The 22,048-nt window shown below is 45.3% G+C and overlaps 1 protein-coding gene across 1 annotated transcript in view; it reads right to left on the minus strand.

The window, feature by feature from the left end:
- Window positions 1-20,187, minus strand: part of LOC311146347 (collagen alpha-2(VI) chain-like) — a gene marked incomplete at its 5' end in the record, with an annotated part of 38,578 nt that extends 18,391 nt beyond the window's left edge. The window contains 16 exons of the mRNA XM_084182830.1: window positions 2,290-2,340; window positions 4,131-4,193; window positions 4,926-5,051; window positions 5,169-5,231; window positions 5,378-5,413; window positions 5,534-5,587; window positions 5,785-5,847; window positions 5,976-6,038; window positions 6,356-6,481; window positions 6,560-6,586; window positions 6,728-6,826; window positions 13,364-13,429; window positions 15,143-15,163; window positions 16,288-16,650; window positions 19,747-19,890; window positions 20,087-20,187. Coding sequence (XP_084038956.1) covers window positions 2,290-2,340; window positions 4,131-4,193; window positions 4,926-5,051; window positions 5,169-5,231; window positions 5,378-5,413; window positions 5,534-5,587; window positions 5,785-5,847; window positions 5,976-6,038; window positions 6,356-6,481; window positions 6,560-6,586; window positions 6,728-6,826; window positions 13,364-13,429; window positions 15,143-15,163; window positions 16,288-16,650; window positions 19,747-19,890; window positions 20,087-20,187 — 1,466 coding nt within the window. The remainder of the gene's footprint in view (window positions 1-2,289; window positions 2,341-4,130; window positions 4,194-4,925; window positions 5,052-5,168; window positions 5,232-5,377; window positions 5,414-5,533; window positions 5,588-5,784; window positions 5,848-5,975; window positions 6,039-6,355; window positions 6,482-6,559; window positions 6,587-6,727; window positions 6,827-13,363; window positions 13,430-15,142; window positions 15,164-16,287; window positions 16,651-19,746; window positions 19,891-20,086) is intronic.
- Window positions 20,188-22,048: the final 1,861 nt, after the last annotated feature.

A 22,048-nucleotide genomic window follows, 5' to 3' on the forward strand; every position in this document is an offset into this window, starting at 1 on the left:
TCAGGATGATTTGATAGTTTGATAGTTTGATAGTTTGACAGCTTCCATCACATCATCCATTAGTGAGACTTAAAGAAAGGTTAATGCGTTTTTATGGAAGAAACCACAGACATCAGCTCACAATTGTCAGTTATCGTCAGGTATGTGGATAATCAGGGCTTTATTCAGGAACGTTTCTAGAACCGACTGTCCAGACCGAACCGTTGGATCTACAAACTAATATGTCACCGATATCAAAAGGGTAAAACTCTCACGAATACGAAGGTGTCAATTATTCTTCTCAAGGAAGAACACACGCTCCAAGGGAGTCATCTAAAGGGAACCCCAGTACCTGGCTGTAAAAAGGGCTAAAATGTGCATAGGGGTTCAATTGTGGCAAAAATAATGTGGCCAAACATGGGTCTGAAAAAAACGATTTTCCCCCCTAAGTTTTCTTATATCTCCTAGATATACTTCAAAACGTTTTTCCTTATGATGTATTTTTTTTACTGTCTTTTTTGCCATTTCTGAATGTGTTACTCAGTGCGTTTCTCTGGGCTTTAGCAGTAAAGGCCAGATTCAATGTTTTATCAAATACTTTTTTTCTATATATTTTTTTATACCAACAGGGGTCCTATAATTCCAAATCAAACGACTCAATGATACATTTTATGACCATCTTAAAAACAATTCCATATGTTATCTTTGTAGATATTGCAATCTAAGGGTGTATTTAATAAAAAGTAGGCCTATTGACTTCAAGTTAAAAACGAAGTAGGTTACTGTGTTGTTGCTGATGTTCCTGTGATTCACACCGGAGTGCTGCAGGTTCTCTGTGATTCACACCGGAGTGTTGCAGGTTCTCTGTGATTCACACCGGAGTGCTGCAGGTTCTCTGGGTTTCACACCGGAGTGTTGCAGGTTCTCTGTGATTCACACTGGAGTGCTGCAGGTTCTCTGTGATTCACACCGGAGTGCTGCAGGTTCTCTGTGATTCACACCGGAGTGCTGCAGGTTCTCTGGGTTTCACACCGGAGTGTTGCAGGTTCTCTGTGATTCACACCGGAGTGTTGCAGGTTCTCTGTGATTCACACCGGAGTGCTGCAGGTTCTCTGGGTTTCACAGCGGAGTGTTGCAGGTTCTCTGTTCTTCACACCGGAGTGTTGCAGGTTCTCTGTGATTCACACCGGAGTGCTGCAGGTTCTCTGTGATTCACACCGGAGTGCTGCAGGTTCTCTGTCCTTCACATCGGAGTGCTGCAGGCTCTGTGCGTGTCTTGAACAATCAGATTACGGAGATCACAGGTCACGCGGGCCGGGCACAACGCATGTCTAGCAAAGCTCAAAGCACGCTCTCCATTTTCCTCCGATAGGCCTATTTATTTAACACATCACTCCCTACAGACACAAGCAAAAACTCTTTACATGAATGTTGCAGCAGCCTACACCTAAACATTAGAGATCTGACATGCTGTAGCCTATGGAATGAAAACAAGACGATTTGTCAGTCTGATAAAGGCTAGTAACAACAGCAGCATACAGCGCACTACGCTCCCTGTCCCGCTGGCCAGGGCAAATGAAGTGGTAATGTTATGTATTTATAGCCCGTTTCCTGTGTTAGGACAAAATGTGAATGTGATCAAATGTGGTTTATATTCAAATTTGGGCTGGATTGGCTAACTGGATCTTTTCAATCCAAAATTATGGAATTAATCAATCAACACAATAGTGATGACATAGACTGAGTGAATTTTTAATTAGGCCTACAGTTGCAAACCTGCATAAAGCCAGCTCAGCCCCGTGAGTTCTACTGTCCAATCGTAGTTGTTGTCTCTTTAGAGGAAACCTCCATGTCAGTCTAGTTTTAAAATAAATTTCATATAAACCAGCAACTAACACAATCTAATTATTACACGTACAGATCAATGATATCCTCCTTGCTTGGACTAAGTCATTCTTATCTCTTTTGTCTAACTGTGTAGTGTTCCTGTTTTTGTCTTGCCAGTCAGATCCTGTCCTGCCCTCAGTGGAAGAGTTGAGCTCTTCTCCAACACCATCCGTCCATGATGAACCTGTCCTGAACTGAAACCTATGAACACCTCAACCCCTGTTCTGCACTGAAGTCAAGCCTCTGAACACCTCAACTCATCCCTCATACCCAAATTCAATCACTGCTGTGATCCCTTCCCAACACTGGAAGTAGCCCTCTCATTCACATTCCTGCTTTGTCTCTGTGCGATCCTCGCCTCTACCGTGGGTCTCCCATCCTAAATTGTTCAAGTCACCAGCCTCCACTGGTGTGTGTGTTTACCGTTGGTCCTCTTGGTCCTGGGTAACTGAAGCCAGCTCTTCCCACGTCGCCCTACAGCAGCACAGAAATCAATAAATCAATCAATCCGCACAGATATCAATCAATCAGTCAGCACAGAGATCAATCAGCACAGAGATCAATCAGCACATCAATCAATCAGCACAGAAATCAATCAATCAGCACAGAGATCAATCAATCAATTACAACACAGTAAAACAGTCACATTAATGCAGGGTTCCCAAACCTGGGTCCCCCTGGGTGCACGTTTTGGTTTTTACCCTAGCACTACACAGCTGATTCAAATGATCAAAGCTTGATGATGAGTTCATCATTTGAAACAGCTGTGTAGTGAAACGCTGCATTAAAGGTAGAGTCAGCCATGCATGAAGTCAGCAGCAATATTGTGTTGACTTCCACAACAACTAGAAGATCGTTTAACGTCTCTGTTCTGTTGCATCTCACTCATCTGTAACATCTGCAGTTCATGCTGTTCCTCATCATTATCACTGAACTACACACTCTGAGAACTACACACACTGAGAACTACACACACACTGAGAACTACACACTCTGAGAACTACACACACTGAGAACTACACACACTGAGAACAACACACACTGAGAACTACACACACTGAGAACTACACACTCTGAGAACTACACACACTGAGAACTACATACTCTGAGAACTACACACACTGAGAACAACACACACTGAGAACTACACACACTGAGAACTACACACTCTGAGAACTACACACACTGAGAACTACATACTCTGAGAACTACACACACTGAGAACTACACACTCTGAGAACTACACACACTGAGAACTACATACTCTGAGAACTACACACTCTGAGAACTACACACACTGAGAACTACACACACTGAGAACTACACACACTGAGAACTACACACACTGAGAACTACACACACTGAGAACTACACACACTGAGAACTACACACACACTGAGAACTACACACTCTGAGAACTACACATTCTGAGAACTACACACACACTGAGAACTACACACACTGAGAACTACACACACTGAGAACTACACACACTGAGAACTACACACTCTGAGAACTACACACACTGAGAACTACATACTCTGAGAACTACACACACTGAGAACTACACACTCTGAGAACTACACACACTGAGAACTACATACTCTGAGAACTACACACTCTGAGAACTACACACACTGAGAACTACACACACTGAGAACTACACACACTGAGAACTACACACACTGAGAACTACACACACTGAGAACTACACACACTGAGAACTACACACACACTGAGAACTACACACTCTGAGAACTACACATTCTGAGAACTACACACACACTGAGAACTACACACACTGAGAACTACACACACTGAGAACTACACACACTGAGAACTACACACACTGAGAACTACACACACACTGAGAACTACACACACTGAGAACAACACACACTGAGAACTACACACACACTGAGAACTACACACACACTGAGAACTACACACACTGAGAACTACACACACACTGAGAACTACACACACTCTGAGAACTACACACACTCTGAGAACTACACACACTCTGAGAACTACACACACACTGAGAACTACACACACTCTGAGAACTACACACTCTGAAAACTACACACACTGAGAACTACACACACTCTGAGAACTACACACACACTGAGAACTACACACACTCTGAGAACTACACACTCTGAGAACTACACACTCTGAGAACTACAGACACACTGAGAACTACACACACTCTGAGAACTACACACTCTGAGAACTACACACTCTGAGAACTACACACACACCTTTGGTCCTGGTAGGCCGGAGTCTCCTCTCGGTCCAGCATCACCGGGGTCGCCACGGGTACCCTGTTACACAGATAGTGGTTACCATAGCAACATTATCATGCCATCCCCATGGTTACTGTAAATTGCCACCATATCACCATAACACAGTAACATGACCATGTACCCAACATGTACACGCACACGCACACACACACACACACACACACACACACACACACACACACACACACACACACACACACACACACACAGACACACACACACTCACACACACACACACACACACACACACACACACACACACACACAGACACACACACACACACACACACACACACACAGAAAAACACACACACACACACACACACACACACACAGACACACACACACACACACACACACACACACACACACTCACACACACACAGAAAAACACACACACACAGAAACACACACACACACACACACACACACACAGAAACACACACACACACACACACACACACACACACACACACACACACACACACACACACACACACAGAAACACACACACACACACACACACACACACACACACAGAAACACACACACACACACACACACACACACACACACACACACACACACACACACACACACACACACACACAGAAACACACAGAAACACACACACACACACACACACACACAGAAACACACACACACACACACACACACACACATACACACACACACAGAGAGGAACCCATGCACATTAGGAAGCCATTGTGATCAGACTGGTGAACCTACGCTCTTCCCTGCCTCCCCTGAAGAGCCGGGGGGGCCGCGCGGCCCCGGGAGTCCGTTGTCTCCCTTGGTTCCTTTGTTTCCTACTTCACCTGGTAGTCCTCTCAGCCCCTCAGGCCCCGCCTCTCCCTGAAACACAGCAGGACAACACAAGGTAGGGTGTGTGTGTGTCAGAGCGAGTGAGAGTGTGTTTGTGTGTGTGTGTGTGTGTGTGTGTATGTGTGTGTGTGTGATGTTATGTCATACCCTGTCTCCTTTAACACCATCTGGTCCCTGATCCCCCTTCGGCCCAAAGTCTCCTCTTCTCCCCTAAAACACAACAACCTTTAGACAACACCACTGGACAAACATTACACAACCATTAGAGACAGAAACCATTAGACAATATTTAGACACAGAGCTTATTTCCCTAGAACATATTGACTGTGACATCGTGCAGGTTCAGAGGGTCTCACCAGTTCTCCCTTGTCTCCTGGGCCTCCAACAGTTCCCTAGAGGAGACACACAAATGATTACATGAAATCAGTTTTGGTTTAATAAATGCAGTTCTCCAGTATTCTACATTATGGGGCCAGTTAGAGTTATAGTCTGTGTGGAGTAGAGATTCTTACTGGTGTTCCTTTGGCTCCAGGGAAGCCAGGTGAGCCAGGACTCCCTCTCTCACCCTGAGGAGAAGGCAGACAACAGGTTTATTTAACCTTTAACCTCTAACTCTGACCCATAGCCTTGGCCTAACAACCGCAGAGGAGCAGTGAAGAGCAACAAAGGTCAGGTATGATCACTTTGATGTCAGAGCGTAGCTGTATGGAACACTGGGATGTAGGAAGTGACATCATATAATGTGCAGTGACTTCCTGTTTACCTTAGGTCCAGCGTCTCCCACTGGGCCGAGGGGGCCTGCTCTTCCTGGTCGACCAGAATCTCCCTGAAGACACAAACACAATGATTGTTTAACATATATATACAGTACCTATATAATATAACTAGGGTCCAAGCAGCAAAGGTGTTGTTCTAGTTTTATTTGTACAATTATTTTCTATCTCAAACACGTACCTTCTCTCCGTCTGTTCCAGGAAGTCCACCATCGCCCACGTCTCCTGGGTGACCATCAGGACCCTGTTGTCAGAGACACACACAGACACACACACAGACACACACACACACACATAATTATATAACACACACACAGACACACACACACACATGTAATTATATAACACACACACTGCATACTGGGCAAATAGTGGTCAATGTACACTAATTTCAACCAGATTTCAACCACAAATCAACAACATGATTTCAAGGGTTGGTTTACTTGAAGTACAATTCAAGTTTGTTGACAACTCAATTAAATATCAAGCCAATAGTGGTGTTAGTAATAGGACATATAATAAATGTTGATGTTATGTTACGTCAGGTTTCTCAGAACATACCCTGTCTCCTGGATCTCCTTTGCAGCCGGGAGCGCCGATGCGTCCGATCTTCCCCTTCTGTCCGTCTGTCCCGTTGCGTCCAGCGAGGCCGACCACACCCTTCATCCCCTCAGCTCCTATCCCCCCCTGACAACACACAGCAATACGTCACCTGGAGCAGATCTGATCATCAATCATTAACATCTAATGAAATATTGATTTCACCTTTTCACCCTTCAGACCGATTTCCCCCTAAAGGAACACAACAGAAAACAGAACAACAGACATCAGGGAAACAACACACATTATTACTGGTATCATTGGTCACATGTGCATCTTTAGCATGCATAATTACTGGTAGTGTGTGTGAATGGGAGGAGCATGGAGACTTGCCTTGACTCCTGGTTGACCGATGTGACCCTCGATGCCGGGGTCGCCCTGTCTTCCTCTCTCACCTTTAGGACCGGGGTCGCCGTTGTCTCCTTTGACCCCCTGTAACACACAACAGAGTCAGAATACACATAGTCCAGTCTTACGGTCTGTAACTATAACGATAACTATAACCATGACGCAAACTGCGTAAGCTGTGAATGGTCCTGGCGCACCAAATAAAAGTGTCAAGGGAAGCCAGTTTGGATTTGGCTTCAGACCAATCACATCACATCAGAAGACAAAACGTCATCGACAGAAAAAAACTTGAATTGTTGCATCTCGTTGTGTTGTTGTCCTCCGGTTGGCTAGCTAGCTAGCTAAAATTGTCCCTTTCCTAAATTAGCCATGGATGTAGATAGGGATTTGGACTTGTGGTTTTACTTAATTCTCCGTACTGGCCAATGATTATAACAGTGATTCTGATCCAACCATAAATTCATACATTGTGCCCCTGACCTGAGAGGATGGAAGTTCAACATGTAGCTAGATGTAGAAGGCTAATGTTAACTAGCTGGCTAATTGTTGTCCATGAAAGGAAGTTAGGCTAGCGAGCAAGTATTTTAACCTATAGCACGGGCACACACACACGCACGCACACGCACACGCACACACACACACACACACACACATAAATCACTACCATGGACAGCCACATGATATTTAGCTTATGTTGATTGGACTAAATGTTTTTTTGTATATTTTAGTTTCAACTGTATTAGACTAAGCATAGGTGATTAGATGATGTTGAAATGTTGAAGTTGAAATGGTTCTGGAATAGTGGAGGCAGCTCCTGTTTTCTTTGCGACATGCGGTAACTCTCCGTGGTACTAAATCAATAGTTGTTTAGCTGTCGGAAACATTACCTTACTTGACCGTGCTGTAGGTCATGTAACTGTTTGTTACATGCAATATGCTTTGTGGACTTCACCGGACAGATGGTGCTCTCTGGTTTTGGGATGAAACAAAGGTGTGGTTGAATTTATTCTTCCCACTGTGTCTTCTTATTGTCTCGGCATTAGGGCTATATATCTCGGTGGCAAGACATATGAACTGACAGGTTATACAGCAAACAACACAATTATCACAACACACAGGTTCTGTTGAATCACTCTACATTTTAGTCATTTAGCAGACGCTCTTATCCAGAGCGACTTACAGTTAGTGAGTGCATACATTTTTCATGATGGCCCCCCGTGGGAATCGAACCCACAACCCTGGCGTTGCAAGCGCCATGCTCTACCAACTGAGCTACAGGAGACTCCAGGTGCCCGAGGAAGGGGAGAGGAGGCAGAGCGCGGGGGGAGCTTTCCTGAATAACTGGGCATGTGGAGCATATTGGTGGCCGCATTAATTATAGGACGACTTGGGAGACTGAAGATCCACGACAGACAGCACATCTCAGTGTCAGAAGAAGACCATATTTTCCTAACGCCGATAGGTCTACAGTCTGACAAAATACACAATATTAGTGGCCTACTACCTGTTGACTACCTGTCGAGAACACATCCAAACTGATCCAAATGGCCTAGGGGGGGTATTTTGGCATTAACAGGCATTCGAAACAGGACATTTAGGCGGTTATTCAAATTACATCACTGCAGTTTACAGCTCTAGACAATAGTGTAGTCACTTGATAACAATGATACATTTATTGCTTTGATAAGTTCCTTTCCTGAGGATGGCTCACCCCTCACAGTTCTGGGGGACTTCAACCTCCCTTCGTCTACCTTTGACTCATTTCTCTCTGCCTCCTTCTTTCCACTCCTCTCCTCTTTTGACCTCACCCTCTCACTGTCCCCCCCCTACTCACAAGGCAGGCAATACGCTTGACCTCATCTTTACTAGATGCTGTTCTTCTACTAATCTCACTGCAACTCCCCTCCATGTCTCCGACCACTACTTTGTATCCTTTTCTCTCTCGCTCTCCTCCAACACTACTCACTCTGCCCCTACTCAGATGGTAATGGGCCGTCGCAACCTTCGCTCTCTCTCTCCCGCTACTCTCTCCTCTTCCATCCTATCATCTCTTCCCTCTGCTCAATCCTTCTCCCTCCAATCTCCTGATTCTGCCTCCTCAACCCTCCTCTCCTCCCTTTCTGCATCCTTTGACTCTCTATGTCCCCTATCCTCCCGGCCGGCTCGGTCCTCCCCTCCAGCTCCGTGGCTTGATGACTCATTGCGAGCTCACAGAACAGGGCTCCGGGCAGCCGAGCGGAAATGGAGGAAAACTAGACTCCCTGCGGACCTGGCATCTTTTCACTCCCTCCTCTCTACATTTTCTTCATCTGTTTCTGCTGCTAAGGCCACTTTCTACCACTCTAAATTCCAAGCATCTGCCTCTAACCCTAGGAAGCTCTTTGCCACCTTCTCCTCCCTGCTGAATCCTCCTCCCCCTCCCCCCCTTCTCCCTCTCTGTGGATGACTTCGTCAACCATTTTGAAAAGAAGGTTGACGACATCCAATCCTCGTTTGTTAAGTCAAATGACACTGCTGGTTCTGCTCACACTGCCCTACCCTATGCTTTGACTTCTTTCTCCCCTCTCTCTCCAGATAAAATCTTGCGACTTGTGACGGCCGGCCGCCCAACAACCTGCCCGCTTGACCCTATCCCCTCCTCTCTTCTCCAGACCATCTCCGGTGACCTTCTCCCTTACCTCACCTCGCTGATCAACTCATCCTTGACCGCTGGCTATGTCCCTTCCGTCTTCAAGAGAGCGAGAGTTGCACCCCTTCTCAAAAAACCAACACTCGATCCCTCTGATGTCAACAACTACAGACCAGTATACCTTCTTTCTTTTCTCTCCAAAACTATTGAGCGTGCCGTCTTTAGCCAACTCTCTTGCTATCTCTCTCAGGATGACCTTCTTGATCCAAACCAGTCAGGTTTGAAGACTGGTCATTCAACTGAGACTGCTCTTCTCTGTGTCACGGAGGCTCTCCGCACTGCTAAAGCTAACTCTCTCTCCTCTGCTCTTGTCCTTCTAGACCTGTCTGCTGCCTTTGATACTGTGAACCATCAGATCCTCCTCTCCACCCTCTCCGAGCTGGGCATCTCCGGCGCGGCTCACTCTTGGATTGTGTCCTAACTTACTGGTCGCTAATACCAAGTGGCGTGGCGAGAAGCTGTCTCCGCACCACGTGCTCTCACCACTGGTGTCCCCCAGGGCTCAGTTCTAGGCCCTCTCCTATTCTCGCTATACACCAAGACACTTGGCTCTGTCATATCCTCACATGGCCTCTCCTATCATTGCTACGCAGACGGCACACAACTAATCTTCTCCTTTCCCCCTTCTGATAACCAGGTGGCGAATCGCATCTCTGCATGTCTGGCAGACATATCAGTATGGATGACGGATCACCACCTCAAGCTGAACCTAGTCAAAACTGTTCGCTGCTCTGGCACCCCAATGGTGGAACAAGCTCCCTCACGACGCCAGGAAAGCGGAGTCACTCACCACCTTCCGGAGACATTTGAAACCCCACCTCTTTAAGGAATACCTGGGATAGGATAAAGTAATCCTTCTACCCACCCCCACCCCCCCCCCACCCACTTACCCCATCCCCCCCCCCCCCCCCCCCCCCGAAAAAAAAAATACATTGTAAAGTGGTTATCCCACTGGCTATAAGGTGAATGTACCAATTTGTAAGTCGCTCTGGATAAGAGCGTCTGCTAAATGACGTAAATGTAAATGTAAATGTACATTCCCCATTGCACTGTGTTGTTGTAGCCCGGGTAGAATCATGTTATTGTCTAACAACTAAACGTAGACCTAATCAATAGCGGAGCTTTGCGTGCCCAGGGACTGCAGAGCGCAGCCTGGAGGAACTCACAGATCTGCCGTTTCATCATCTGTTCACTCATTTTCTTTCACTTTGACAGGTAGGCCTACATACATATCATATTTAGCTAATGAATGGCCTAATATCTAGCTAATATTTAGCTTCTTATTTCGGCGACACATTTCTAGCCTCTCTCTTCCAGCTGTTACGGTGCGCAATTGGCTATAGGCTACGCAAGGCTTTCCGCTAGTCCTCTTCTTGTGAAATCTATAGGCTACAATAGCTATACAACATTTATTTTTAGCATTTGTTTTACTAGGCCCAATAGCCTATTCTATTTGTTTTACTAGGCCCAATAGCCTATTCCATTTGTTTTACTAGGCCCAATAGCCTATTCCATTTGTTTTACTAGGCCCAATAGCCTATTCCATTTGTTTTACTAGGCCCAATAGCCTATTCCATTTGTTTTACTAGGCCCAATAGCCTATTCCATTTGTTTTACTAGGCCCAATAGCCTATTCCATTTGTTTTACTAGGCCCAATAGCCTATTCCATTTGTTTTACTAGGCCCAATAGCCTATTCTATTTGTTTTACTAGGCCCAATAGCCTACTATATTGGCCCATTCGAGGAGAGAAGCCAGCTTGCTCTTGCTAATTGCTGAATGTATAAAAAATCTGAGGAGAGAGAGTGTTGGTGTGATCCCTTTGGCCGATGATGATGATGATGCATTGATGCATTGCAGATGGTTGGACAGACAGAGAGATGAGCACCAGGAAAATTAAGACCCAAAGGAATTGACTACCATTAGAAAACATGGAAATCTCAAACCACTTGAGCAACAACAAGACAATGGCTGTAAAAGATGTGCAGGCTTCAGAGTGTTTGTTGTTGAAATGCTACATTTAAATACGTTTCTATATTATTTTTCATTACATTTACATTGAAGTATTATTTGCAGTTGTCACTATAGCTAGGTTTCCATCCAATTGGCAACATATATTCATGCAAATATTCTAAAATCTGCTTAAAACAATATGCGCATTTCCCCACCAGAGATGTTTCCATCAAATTGACTTGTTGCAGATAAAATGCTGTGCGTGATGACGTAATGCAGATAAAAATACAATTTGCGGTTAAATCCCCATCTACCGAATAAAAAATACAAGTTAAATGGGTTTCCATTTCCAACTCTACTGATGGTTTTATACAATGAGTGGTGCCCACTCCGGTATTGGCAGGTGCGCTCGCTGATTCAGCTCGCTGATTCTGGATCTACATGATGACATTATTATGGAATTATTTTGATTTGTTCATTTATAACTTATTTCATCTGTAGCCTAATAAACTGCATGGTTCATAGCGGGAGGACCACACAACATGTCATCGTGTGTCACGGATTCAGCCGAGGCTGCCCCTCCTCCTTGCTCGGGCAGGCTTCGGTGTACTAGCTGCTACCGATCTATGTTTCTGGGTTTGTCTTGTTTGGTCTTGATTGTGTACACCTGTTTCCCATTATTGTTGTATTGTATTTCCCTATATAACCCTCTGTCTTTCATTGTGTGTGATTGTTTTCGTCATTTCGGCAGTAGTTTATTGTGCGGGTTATTTTCCTCCCTGTTTGGAGGTTGTTTTGTACTCTGGTTACTTTGTTAGTAAAGTATCGTTTCCAGTAGCTCGGTGTCCTGCGTTTGACTTCGCCTACCGCGTTCACGTCGCACATGACATCGTGTGACTCCAACTTTACTTCCATATGATCGTTATTATATCAATATGTGCGCATAAAAGCGTTTCCACCAACATTTCTTGCATAATGCATTTTACCGACGTAAAGATCCCTCCTTGTCTATTTTGTCCTGTGTGTGTCTGTCTGTGTGTGTCTGTCTGTGTGAGTCTGTCTGTGTGTGTCTGTCTGTGTGTGTCTGTCTGTGTGTTTCTGTCTGTGTGTGTCTGTCTGTGTGTGTGTCTGTCTGTGTGTGTCTGTCTGTGTGTGTCTGTCTGTGTGTGTCTGTCTGTGTGTTTCTGTCTGTGTGTGTCTGTCTGTGTGTGTGTCTGTCTGTGTGTGTCTGTCTGTGTGTGTCTGTCTGTGTGTTTCTGTCTGTGTGTGTCTTGTCTGTCTGTGTGTGTGTCTGTCTGTGTGTGTCTGTCTGTCTGTGTGTGTGTCTGTCTGTGTGTGTCTGTCTGTGTGTGTGTCTGTCTGTGTGTGTCTGTCTGTGTGTGTCTTGTCTGTCTGTGTGTGTCTGTCTGTCTGTGTGTGTGTCTGTCTGTGTGTGTCTGTCTGTGTGTGTCTGTTTGTGTCTGTCTGTCTGTGTGTGTGTGTCTGTCTGTGTGTGTCTGTCTGTGTGTGTCTTGTCTGTCTGTGTGTGTCTGTCTGTGTGTGTGTCTGTCTGTGTGTGTCTGTCTGTGTGTGTCTGTCTGTGTGTGTGTCTGTCTGTGTGAGTCTGTTTGTGTGTGTGTGTCTGTGTGTGTCTGTCTGTGTGTGTCTGTCTGTGTGTGTCTTGTCTGTCTGTGTGTGTGTCTGTCTGTGTGTGTGTGTCTGTCTGTGTGTGTCTGTCTGTGTGTGTCTGTCTGTGTGTGTCTGTCTGTGTGTGTCTGTCTGTGTGTGTGTCTGTCTGTGTGTGTCTGTCTGTGTGTGTGTCTGTCTGTGTGTGTCTGTCTGTGTGTGTGTCTGTCTGTGTGTGTCTGTCTGTGTGTGTGTCTGTCTGTGTGTGTCTGTCTGTGTGTGTGTCTGTCTGTGTGTGTCTGTCTGTGTGTGTCTGTCTGTGTGTGTCTGTCTGTGTGTGTCTGTCTGTGTGTGTCTGTCTGTGTGTGTCTGTACCTTGTGTCCACTGTGTCCCTTGGGACCAGGAGGTCCTTCTGTCTCCAGACACTTCACCTGGTAGCACTAACATGGGAGAGACAGAGACATCTAGTATCAATCAATCAATCAATCAGACAGAGAGAAACAGAGACATCTAGTATCAATCAATCAGCCAGGGAGAGACAGAGATATCTAGTATCAATCAATCAATTAATCAGCCAGGGATAAACAGAGACATCCAGTATCAATCAATCAATCAATAAATAAATATCAAACCTCTACTGTACATATATACATATATATACATACACTACATGACCAAAAGTATGTGAACACCTGCTTGTCGAACGTCTCATTCCAAAATCATGGGCATTAATATGGAGTTGGTCCCCCCTCTGCTGCTATAACAGCCTCCACTCTTCTGGGAAGGCTTTCCACTAGATGTTGGAACATTGCTGCGGGGGACTTGCTTCCATTCAGCCACAAGAGCATTAGTGAGGTCGGACACTGATGTTGGGCGATTAAGCCTGGCTCACAGTCTGCATTCCAATTCATCCCAAAGGTGTTTGATGGGGTTGAGATCAGGGCTCTGTGAAGGCCAGTCAAGTTCTTCCACACCGATCTCGACAAACCATTTCTGTATGGACCTCGCTTTCTGCACAGGGGCATTGTCATGCTGAAACAGGAAATGGCCTTCCCCAAACTGTTGCCACAAAGTTGGAAGCACAGAATTGTGTAGAATGTAATTGTATGCTGTAGCGTTAAGATTTCTCTTCACTGGAAATAAGGGGCCGAGCCCGAACCATGAAAAACAGCCCCAGGACATTATTGCTCTTCCACCAAACTTTACAGTTGGCACTATGCATTCGCGCAGGTAGCGTTCTCCTGGCATCCGCCAAACCCAGATTCGTCCGTCGGACTGCCAGATGGTGAAGTGTGATTCATCACTCCAGAGAACGCGTTTCCATCGCTCCAGAGTCCAATGGTGGCGAGCTTTACACCACTCCAGCCGACGCTTGGCGTTGCACATGGTGAGCTTAGGTTTGTGTGTGGCTGCTCGGCCATGGAAACCCATTTCATGAAGCTCGCGATGAACAGTTATTGTGCTGACGTTGCTTCCAGAGGCAGTTTGGAACTCGGTAGTGAGTGTTGCAACCGAGGACATACGATTCTTACACGCTATGCGCTTCAGCACTTAGCGGTCTCGTTCTGTGAGCTTGTGTGGCCTACCACTTCGCGGCTGAGCCGTTGTTGCTCCTAGACGTTTCCACTTCACAATAACAGCACTTACAGTTGACCGGGGCAGCTCTAGCAGGGCAGCAATTTGACGAACTGACTTAATGGAAAGGTGGCATCCTATGACGGTGCCGTGTTGAAAGTCACTGAGCTCTTCAGTAAGGCCATTCTACTGCCAATGTTTGTCTATGGAGATTGCACGGCTGTGTGCTTGATTTTATACACCTGTCAGCAACGGGTATGGCTGAAATAGCCGAATCCACTAATTTCAAGGGCTGTCCGCATACTTTTGTATATATAGTGTATATATAGTGTATATATAGTGTATATATAGTGTATATATAGTGTATATATAGTGTATATATAGTGTATATATAGTGTATATATAGTGTATATATAGTGTATATATAGTGTATATATAGTGTATATATAGTGTATATATAGTGTATATATAGTGTATATATAGTGTATATATAGTGTATATATCATGGTATATCCTCAGGTATATTACACTGGTACGGTGATTCTAGGTAATGGGGATATTGTTGCTCTCAGACTCACCTCCTGATAGGCCAGATGGGTCTGGAAAAAGACAAGATGAAGAGTTTGAATATAAAACTAGTACATCATCATCACAGTGTGTTAGTGTGTGTGTCAGTGTGTGTTTGTTAGTGTGTGTGTTAGTGTGTGTGTTAGTGTGTGTATGTTAGTGTGTGTTAGTGTGTGTGTTAGTGTGTGTGTGTGTGTGTTAGTGTGTGTGTGTGTTAGTGTGTATGTGTGTTAGTGTGTGTTAGTGTGTGTGTTAGTGTGTGTGTTAGTGTGTGTATGTTAGTGTGTGTGTGTGTTAGTGTGTATGTGTGTTAGTGTGTGTGTTAGTGTGTGTGTGTGTGTCAGTGTGTGTGTGTTAGTGTGTGTGTGTGTGTTCGTGTGTGTGTGTGTTAGTGTGTGTGTGTGTTAGTGTGTGTGTGTGTTCGTCTGTATGTGTGTTAGTGAGTGTGTGTTAGTGTGTGTGTGTGTTAGTGTGTGTGTGTATTAGTGTGTGTGTGTCAGTGTGTGTATGTTAGTGTGTGTGTGTGTTCGTGTATGTGTGTGTGTCAGTGTGTGTGTGTTAGTGTGTGTGTGTGTGTGTTCGTGTGTATGTGTGTTAGTGTGTGTGTGTCAGTGTGTGTGTGTTAGTGTGTGTGTTAGTGTGTATGTGTGTTAGTGTGTGTTACTGTGTGTGTCAGTGTGTGTGTGTGTGTGTGTTTTAGTGTGTGTGTGTTAGTATGTGTGTGCGTGTTAGTTTGTGTGTGCGTGTTAGTGTGTGTGTTAGTGTGTGTGTGTGTTAGTGTGTGTGTGTTAGTGTGTGTGTTAGTGTGTGTGTGTGTTAGTGTGTGTGTTAGTGTGTGTGTGTTAGTGTGTGTGTGTGTGTTAGTGTGTGTGTGTGTTAGTGTGTGTGTGTGTTAGTGTGTGTGTGTGTTAGTGTGTGTTTGTGTGTTAGTGTGTGTGTGTGTTAGTGTGTGTGTGTGTGTTAGTGTGTGTGTGTGTTAGTGTGTGTGTGTGTTAGTGTGTGTGTGTGTTAGTGTGTGTGTGTGTTAGTGTGTGTGTGTGTGTGTGTGTTAGTGTGTGTGTGTGTTAGTGTGTGTGTGTGTGTTAGTGTGTGTGTGTGTGTTAGTGTGTGTGTGTGTTAGTGTGTGTGTGTGTGTTAGTGTGTGTGTGTGTGTTACCATGGTCTTGATGATGCGGTCTATAGTGTCTTGCTGTATAACAGCGTTGTTGCCACTGAGATCGACAGCCAGGAAGTCTCTTCTGTAGACGTTGGCCGGAGAGTTAGCGATCTCCCTCAGACCCGTCTCGTCCACGTTCTTCGTTGCTGCGACCACAAACATTCTGATGCCCTCGTCGCGCGCCCGCTCTGCCGTCACCTTCACCCCGCCGCAGGGGTTTCCTGTCACGTGACCATCGGTGATGATGACAGCGAATCGCAGCGCTCCGGGGTCGGAAGGCGAGCGTGTAATTTCCTGTGTCATGTTGGCGAGAGCGCAGTCGATGTAGGTTCCCTTACCAAGATACCGGACACCCCTCACCCCCTGAAACAACAAGAACAGTTAATATATACCCCTCACCCCCTGAAACAACAAGAACAGTTACTGTATACCCCTCACTTCCTGAAACAACAGTTACTATATACCCCTCACTTCCTGAAACAACAAGAACAGTTACTGTATACCCCTCACCTCCTGAAACAACAGTTAATATATACCCCTCACTTCCTGAAACAACCGTTACTGTATACCCCTGACTTCCTGAAACAACCGTTACTGTATACCCCTCACTTCCTGAAACAACAGTTACTGTATACCCCTCACTTCCTGAAACAACAGTTACTGTATACCCCTCACTTCCTGAAACAACCGTTACTGTATACCCCTGACTTCCTGAAACAACCGTTACTGTATACCCCTCACTTCCTGAAACAACAGTTACTGTATACCCCTCACTTCCTGAAACAACAGTTACTGTATACCCCTCACTTCCTGAAACAACCGTTACTGTATACCCCTCACTTCCTGAAACAACAAGAACAGTTACTGTATACCCTTTACCTCCTGAAACAACAGTTAATATATACCCCTCACTTCCTGAAACAACCGTTACTGTATACCCCTGACTTCCTGAAACAACCGTTACTGTATACCCCTCACTTCCTGAAACAACAGTTACTGTATACCCCTCACTTCCTGAAACAACCGTTACTGTATACCCCTCACTTCCTGAAACAACCGTTACTGTGTACCCCTCACCTCCTGAAACAACAGTTACTGTATACCCCTCACTTCCTGAAACAACCGTTACTGTATACCCCTCACTTCCTGAAACAACCGTTACTGTGTACCCCTCACTTCCTGAAACAACCGTTACTGTATACCCCTCACTTCCTGAAACAACCGTTACTGTATACCCCTCACTTCCTGAAACAACAGTTACTGTATACCCCTCACTTCCTGAAACAACAGTTACTGTATACCCCTCACTTCCTGAAACAACAGTTACTGTATACCCCTCACTTCCTGAAACAACCGTTACTGTATACCCCTCACTTCCTGAAACAACCGTTACTGTGTACCCCTCACCTCCTGAAACAACAGTTACTGTATACCCCTCACTTCCTGAAACAACCGTTACTGTGTACCCCTCACCTCCTGAAACAACAGTTACTGTGTACCCCTCACTTCCTGAAACAACCGTTACTGTGTACCCCTCACTTCCTGAAACAACAGTTACTGTGTACCCCTCACTTCCTGAAACAACCGTTACTGTATACCCCTCACTTCCTGAAACAACCGTTACTGTGTACCCCTCACTTCCTGAAACAACAGTTACTGTATACCCCTCACTTCCTGAAACAACCGTTACTGTATACCCCTCACTTCCTGAAACAACCGTTACTGTTTACCCCTCACCTCCTGAAACAACAGTTACTGTATACCCCTGACTTCCTGAAACAACCGTTACTGTGTACCCCTCACTTCCTGAAACAACAGTTACTGTGTACCCCTCACTTCCTGAAACAACCGTTACTGTATACCCCTCACTTCCTGAAACAACCGTTACTGTATACCCCTCACTTCCTGAAACAACAGTTACTGTATACCCCTCACTTCCTGAAACAACCGTTACTGTATACCCCTCACTTCCTGAAACAACAGTTACTGTGTACCCCTCACTTCCTGAAACAACCGTTACTGTATACCCCTCACTTCCTGAAACAACCGTTACTGTGTACCCCTCACTTCCTGAAACAACCGTTACTGTGTACCCCTCACCTCCTGAAACAACCGTTACTGTGTACCCCTCACTTCCTGAAACAACCGTTACTGTGTACCCCTCACTTCCTGAAACAACCGTTACTGTGTACCCCTCACCTCCTGAAACAACAGTTACTGTGTACCCCTCACTTCCTGAAACAACCGTTACTGTATACCCCTCACTTCCTGAAACAACCGTTACTGTGTACCCCTCACTTCCTGAAACAACCGTTACTGTGTACCCCTCACTTCCTGAAACAACCGTTACTGTGTACCCCTCACCTCCTGAAACAACCGTTACTGTGTACCCCTCACTTCCTGAAACAACCGTTACTGTGTACCCCTCACTTCCTGAAACAACCGTTACTGTGTACCCCTCACCTCCTGAAACAACAGTTACTGTATACCCCTCACTTCCTGAAACAACCGTTACTGTGTACCCCTCACTTCCTGAAACAACAACAACAGTGGATGTAGGTTCAACCCGTATGAAACTGTCTTTAATGTTGTGCTCCATGTTGGTTCAACCTGTATAAAGCTGTCTTTAATGTTGTGCTCCATGTACTGTAGGTTCAACCTGTATAAAGCTGTCTTTAATGCTGTGCTCCATGCAGGTTCAACCTGTATAAAGCTGTCTTTAATGCTGTGCTCCATGCAGGGTGAAATCCTACATTTAATGAAAACCAAAATGGTGTAAAGGATAAGAGCAATCAATCTATGTTGATTGCTAATATGTGTGTAGGTGTGTGTCTGTGTGTGTGTGTGTATGCGTGTGTATGCGTGTGTATGCGTGTGTATGCGTGTGTGCTAAGTAAGTACATGTCTGTGTCTGTGTGTGTATGTGTTCCTGTGTGTGTGTGTGTGTGTGTGTGTGTGTGTGTGTGCGTGAGTGCTAAGTAAGTACATGTGTGTGTGTGTGTATGTGTTCCTGTGTGTGTGTGTGTATGTGTGTGTATGTGTTCCTGTGTGTGTGTGTGTGTGTGTGTGTGTGTGTGTGTGTGTGTGTGTGTGTGTGTGTGTGTGTGTGTGTGTGTGTGTGTGTGTGTGTGTGTGTGTGTGCGTGAGTGGTAAGTAAGTAAGTGTGTGTGTGTGTGTATGTGTTCCTGTGTGTGTGTGTGTGTTTCTGTGTGTGTGTGTGTGTGTGTTTCTGTGTGTGTGTGTGTGTGTGTGTGTGTGTGTGTGTGTGTGTGCGTGAGTGCTAAGTAAGTAAGTGTGTGTGTGTGTATGTGTTCATGTGTGTTTGTGTGTGTTTCTGTGTGTGTGTGTGTGTGTGTTTCTGTGTGTGTGTGTGTGTGTGTGTGTGTGTGTGTGTGTGTGTGTGTGTGTGTGTGTGTGTGTGTGTGTGTGTGTATGTGTGCGTGAGTGCATTTGCCCCACCTGTATGAAAGCGTCCTTGGCCTGTATACGGCTGAAGACCTGTTGTCTCTGGGAGAAGTGTAGTCCCCCTAACTGCCATCTGATCTGGACCAGTCCTTTATAGTCTGCATCCTCCAGACGCTCTGCAAAACGCTCTGTAAATATCTACACACACATTAAGGAGCAATAAGGCATTAGAAATAAGCGTTTAGAAATAAGTGCTAAACAGTGTAACTTTACATTAAAATATATTTAAATGTAACATGATTATATAGTAGTTATAGTGTTGCAGTAAAAGTTGAGAAGGTTAACGCTCTAAATGAATAAATCAATCAATCGATCAATCAATCAATAGAGGAACCTTGATGCTCTCCACCAGTGATCCAGGGGGAGGTTCTTGCAGGGCGATGGTCTCAGACGTGTCGATCGCAAAGTACACGTCTATAGGACACTCATGTTTCCCTGCAGGACACACACACAACCACGTTAGAACATGTTAACACACACACACACACAACCACGTTAGGACATGTTAACACACACACACACAACCACACAACCACGTTAGGACATGTTAACACACACACACACACACACACACAACCACGTTAGGACATGTTAACACACACACACACACACAACCACGTTAGGACATGTTAACACACACACACACACACAACCACGTTAGGACATGTTAACACACACACACACACACAACCACGTTAGAACATGTTAACACACACACACACACAACCACGTTAGGACATGTTAACACACACACACACAACCACGTTAGGACATGTTAACACACACACACACACAACCACGTTAGGACATGTTAACACACACACACACAACCACACAACCACGTTAGGACATGTTAACACACACACACACACACACACACAACCACGTTAGGACATGTTAACACACACACACACACACAACCACGTTAGGACATGTTAACACACACACACACACACAACCACGTTAGGACATGTTAACACACACACACACACACAACCACTTTAGGACATGTTAACACACACACACACACACACACAACCACGTTAGGACATGTTAACACACACACACACACACACACACACACACACACACACACAACCACGTTAGGACATGTTAACACACACACACACACACAACCACGTTAGGACATGTTAACACACACACACACACACACACACACACACACACATACACACACACACAACCACTTTAGGACATGTTAACACACACACACACACACACACACACAACCACGTTAGGACATGTTAACACACACACACACACAACCACGTTAGGACATGTTAACACACACACACACACACACACACACAACCACGTTAGGACATGTTAACACACACACACACACACACACACACACACACACACACACAACCACGTTAGGACATGTTAACACACACACACACACACACAGCCACGTTAGGACATGTTAACACACACACACACACACACAACCACGTTAGGACATGTTAACACACACACACACACACACAACCACGTTAGGACATGTTAACACACACACACACACAACCAAGTTAGGACATGTTAACACACACACACCCACACACACAACCACGTTAGGACATGTTAACACACACACACACACAACCACGTTAGGACATGTTAACACACACACACACACACACACCACGTTAGGACATGTAACACACACACACACAACACGTTAGGACTGTAACACACACACACACACAACACGTAGGACTGTTAACACACACACACCACACACACACAACCACGTTAGACTGTTAACACAAACACACACAGCACGTAGGACATGTAACACACACACACACGTTAGGAATGTAACACACACACACTGGAGACTGACACACACACACCAAAGGCAGACATGCAAACACAGGAGGAAAACATACTTTCCCATTGTGGACACATGAGAAGTCCCACCATCCTACTGCGCCTGATCATCATGAGTTACATTGGGTAGGTGGGTTTGTGTCTGTGTGTGTGTCTGAAGTATTGTTTTGGCTCTGTATTCCAGTGTTACAGGTTTTGGTATTTCCATTTATATTTTGAGGTAGCGCGTTAGCACGTAGGGCGGAACGATTGTTGTCACCTCGTTAGTCAGTATGTGTTTACACCTGTACTGGCTTGTCCATCTCGTTAGTCAGTATGTGTTACACCTGTGTTGGCTTGTCCATCTTGTTAGTCAGAATGTGTTACACCTGTGTTGGCTTGTCCATCTCGTTAGTCAGTACGTGTTACACCTGTACTGGCTTGTCCATCTCGTTAGTCAGTA

This window comes from Coregonus lavaretus (genome assembly GCF_964263955.1).
Source record: "Coregonus lavaretus genome assembly, chromosome: 19".
In the NCBI taxonomy this organism is placed as follows: domain Eukaryota; kingdom Metazoa; phylum Chordata; class Actinopteri; order Salmoniformes; family Salmonidae; genus Coregonus; species Coregonus lavaretus.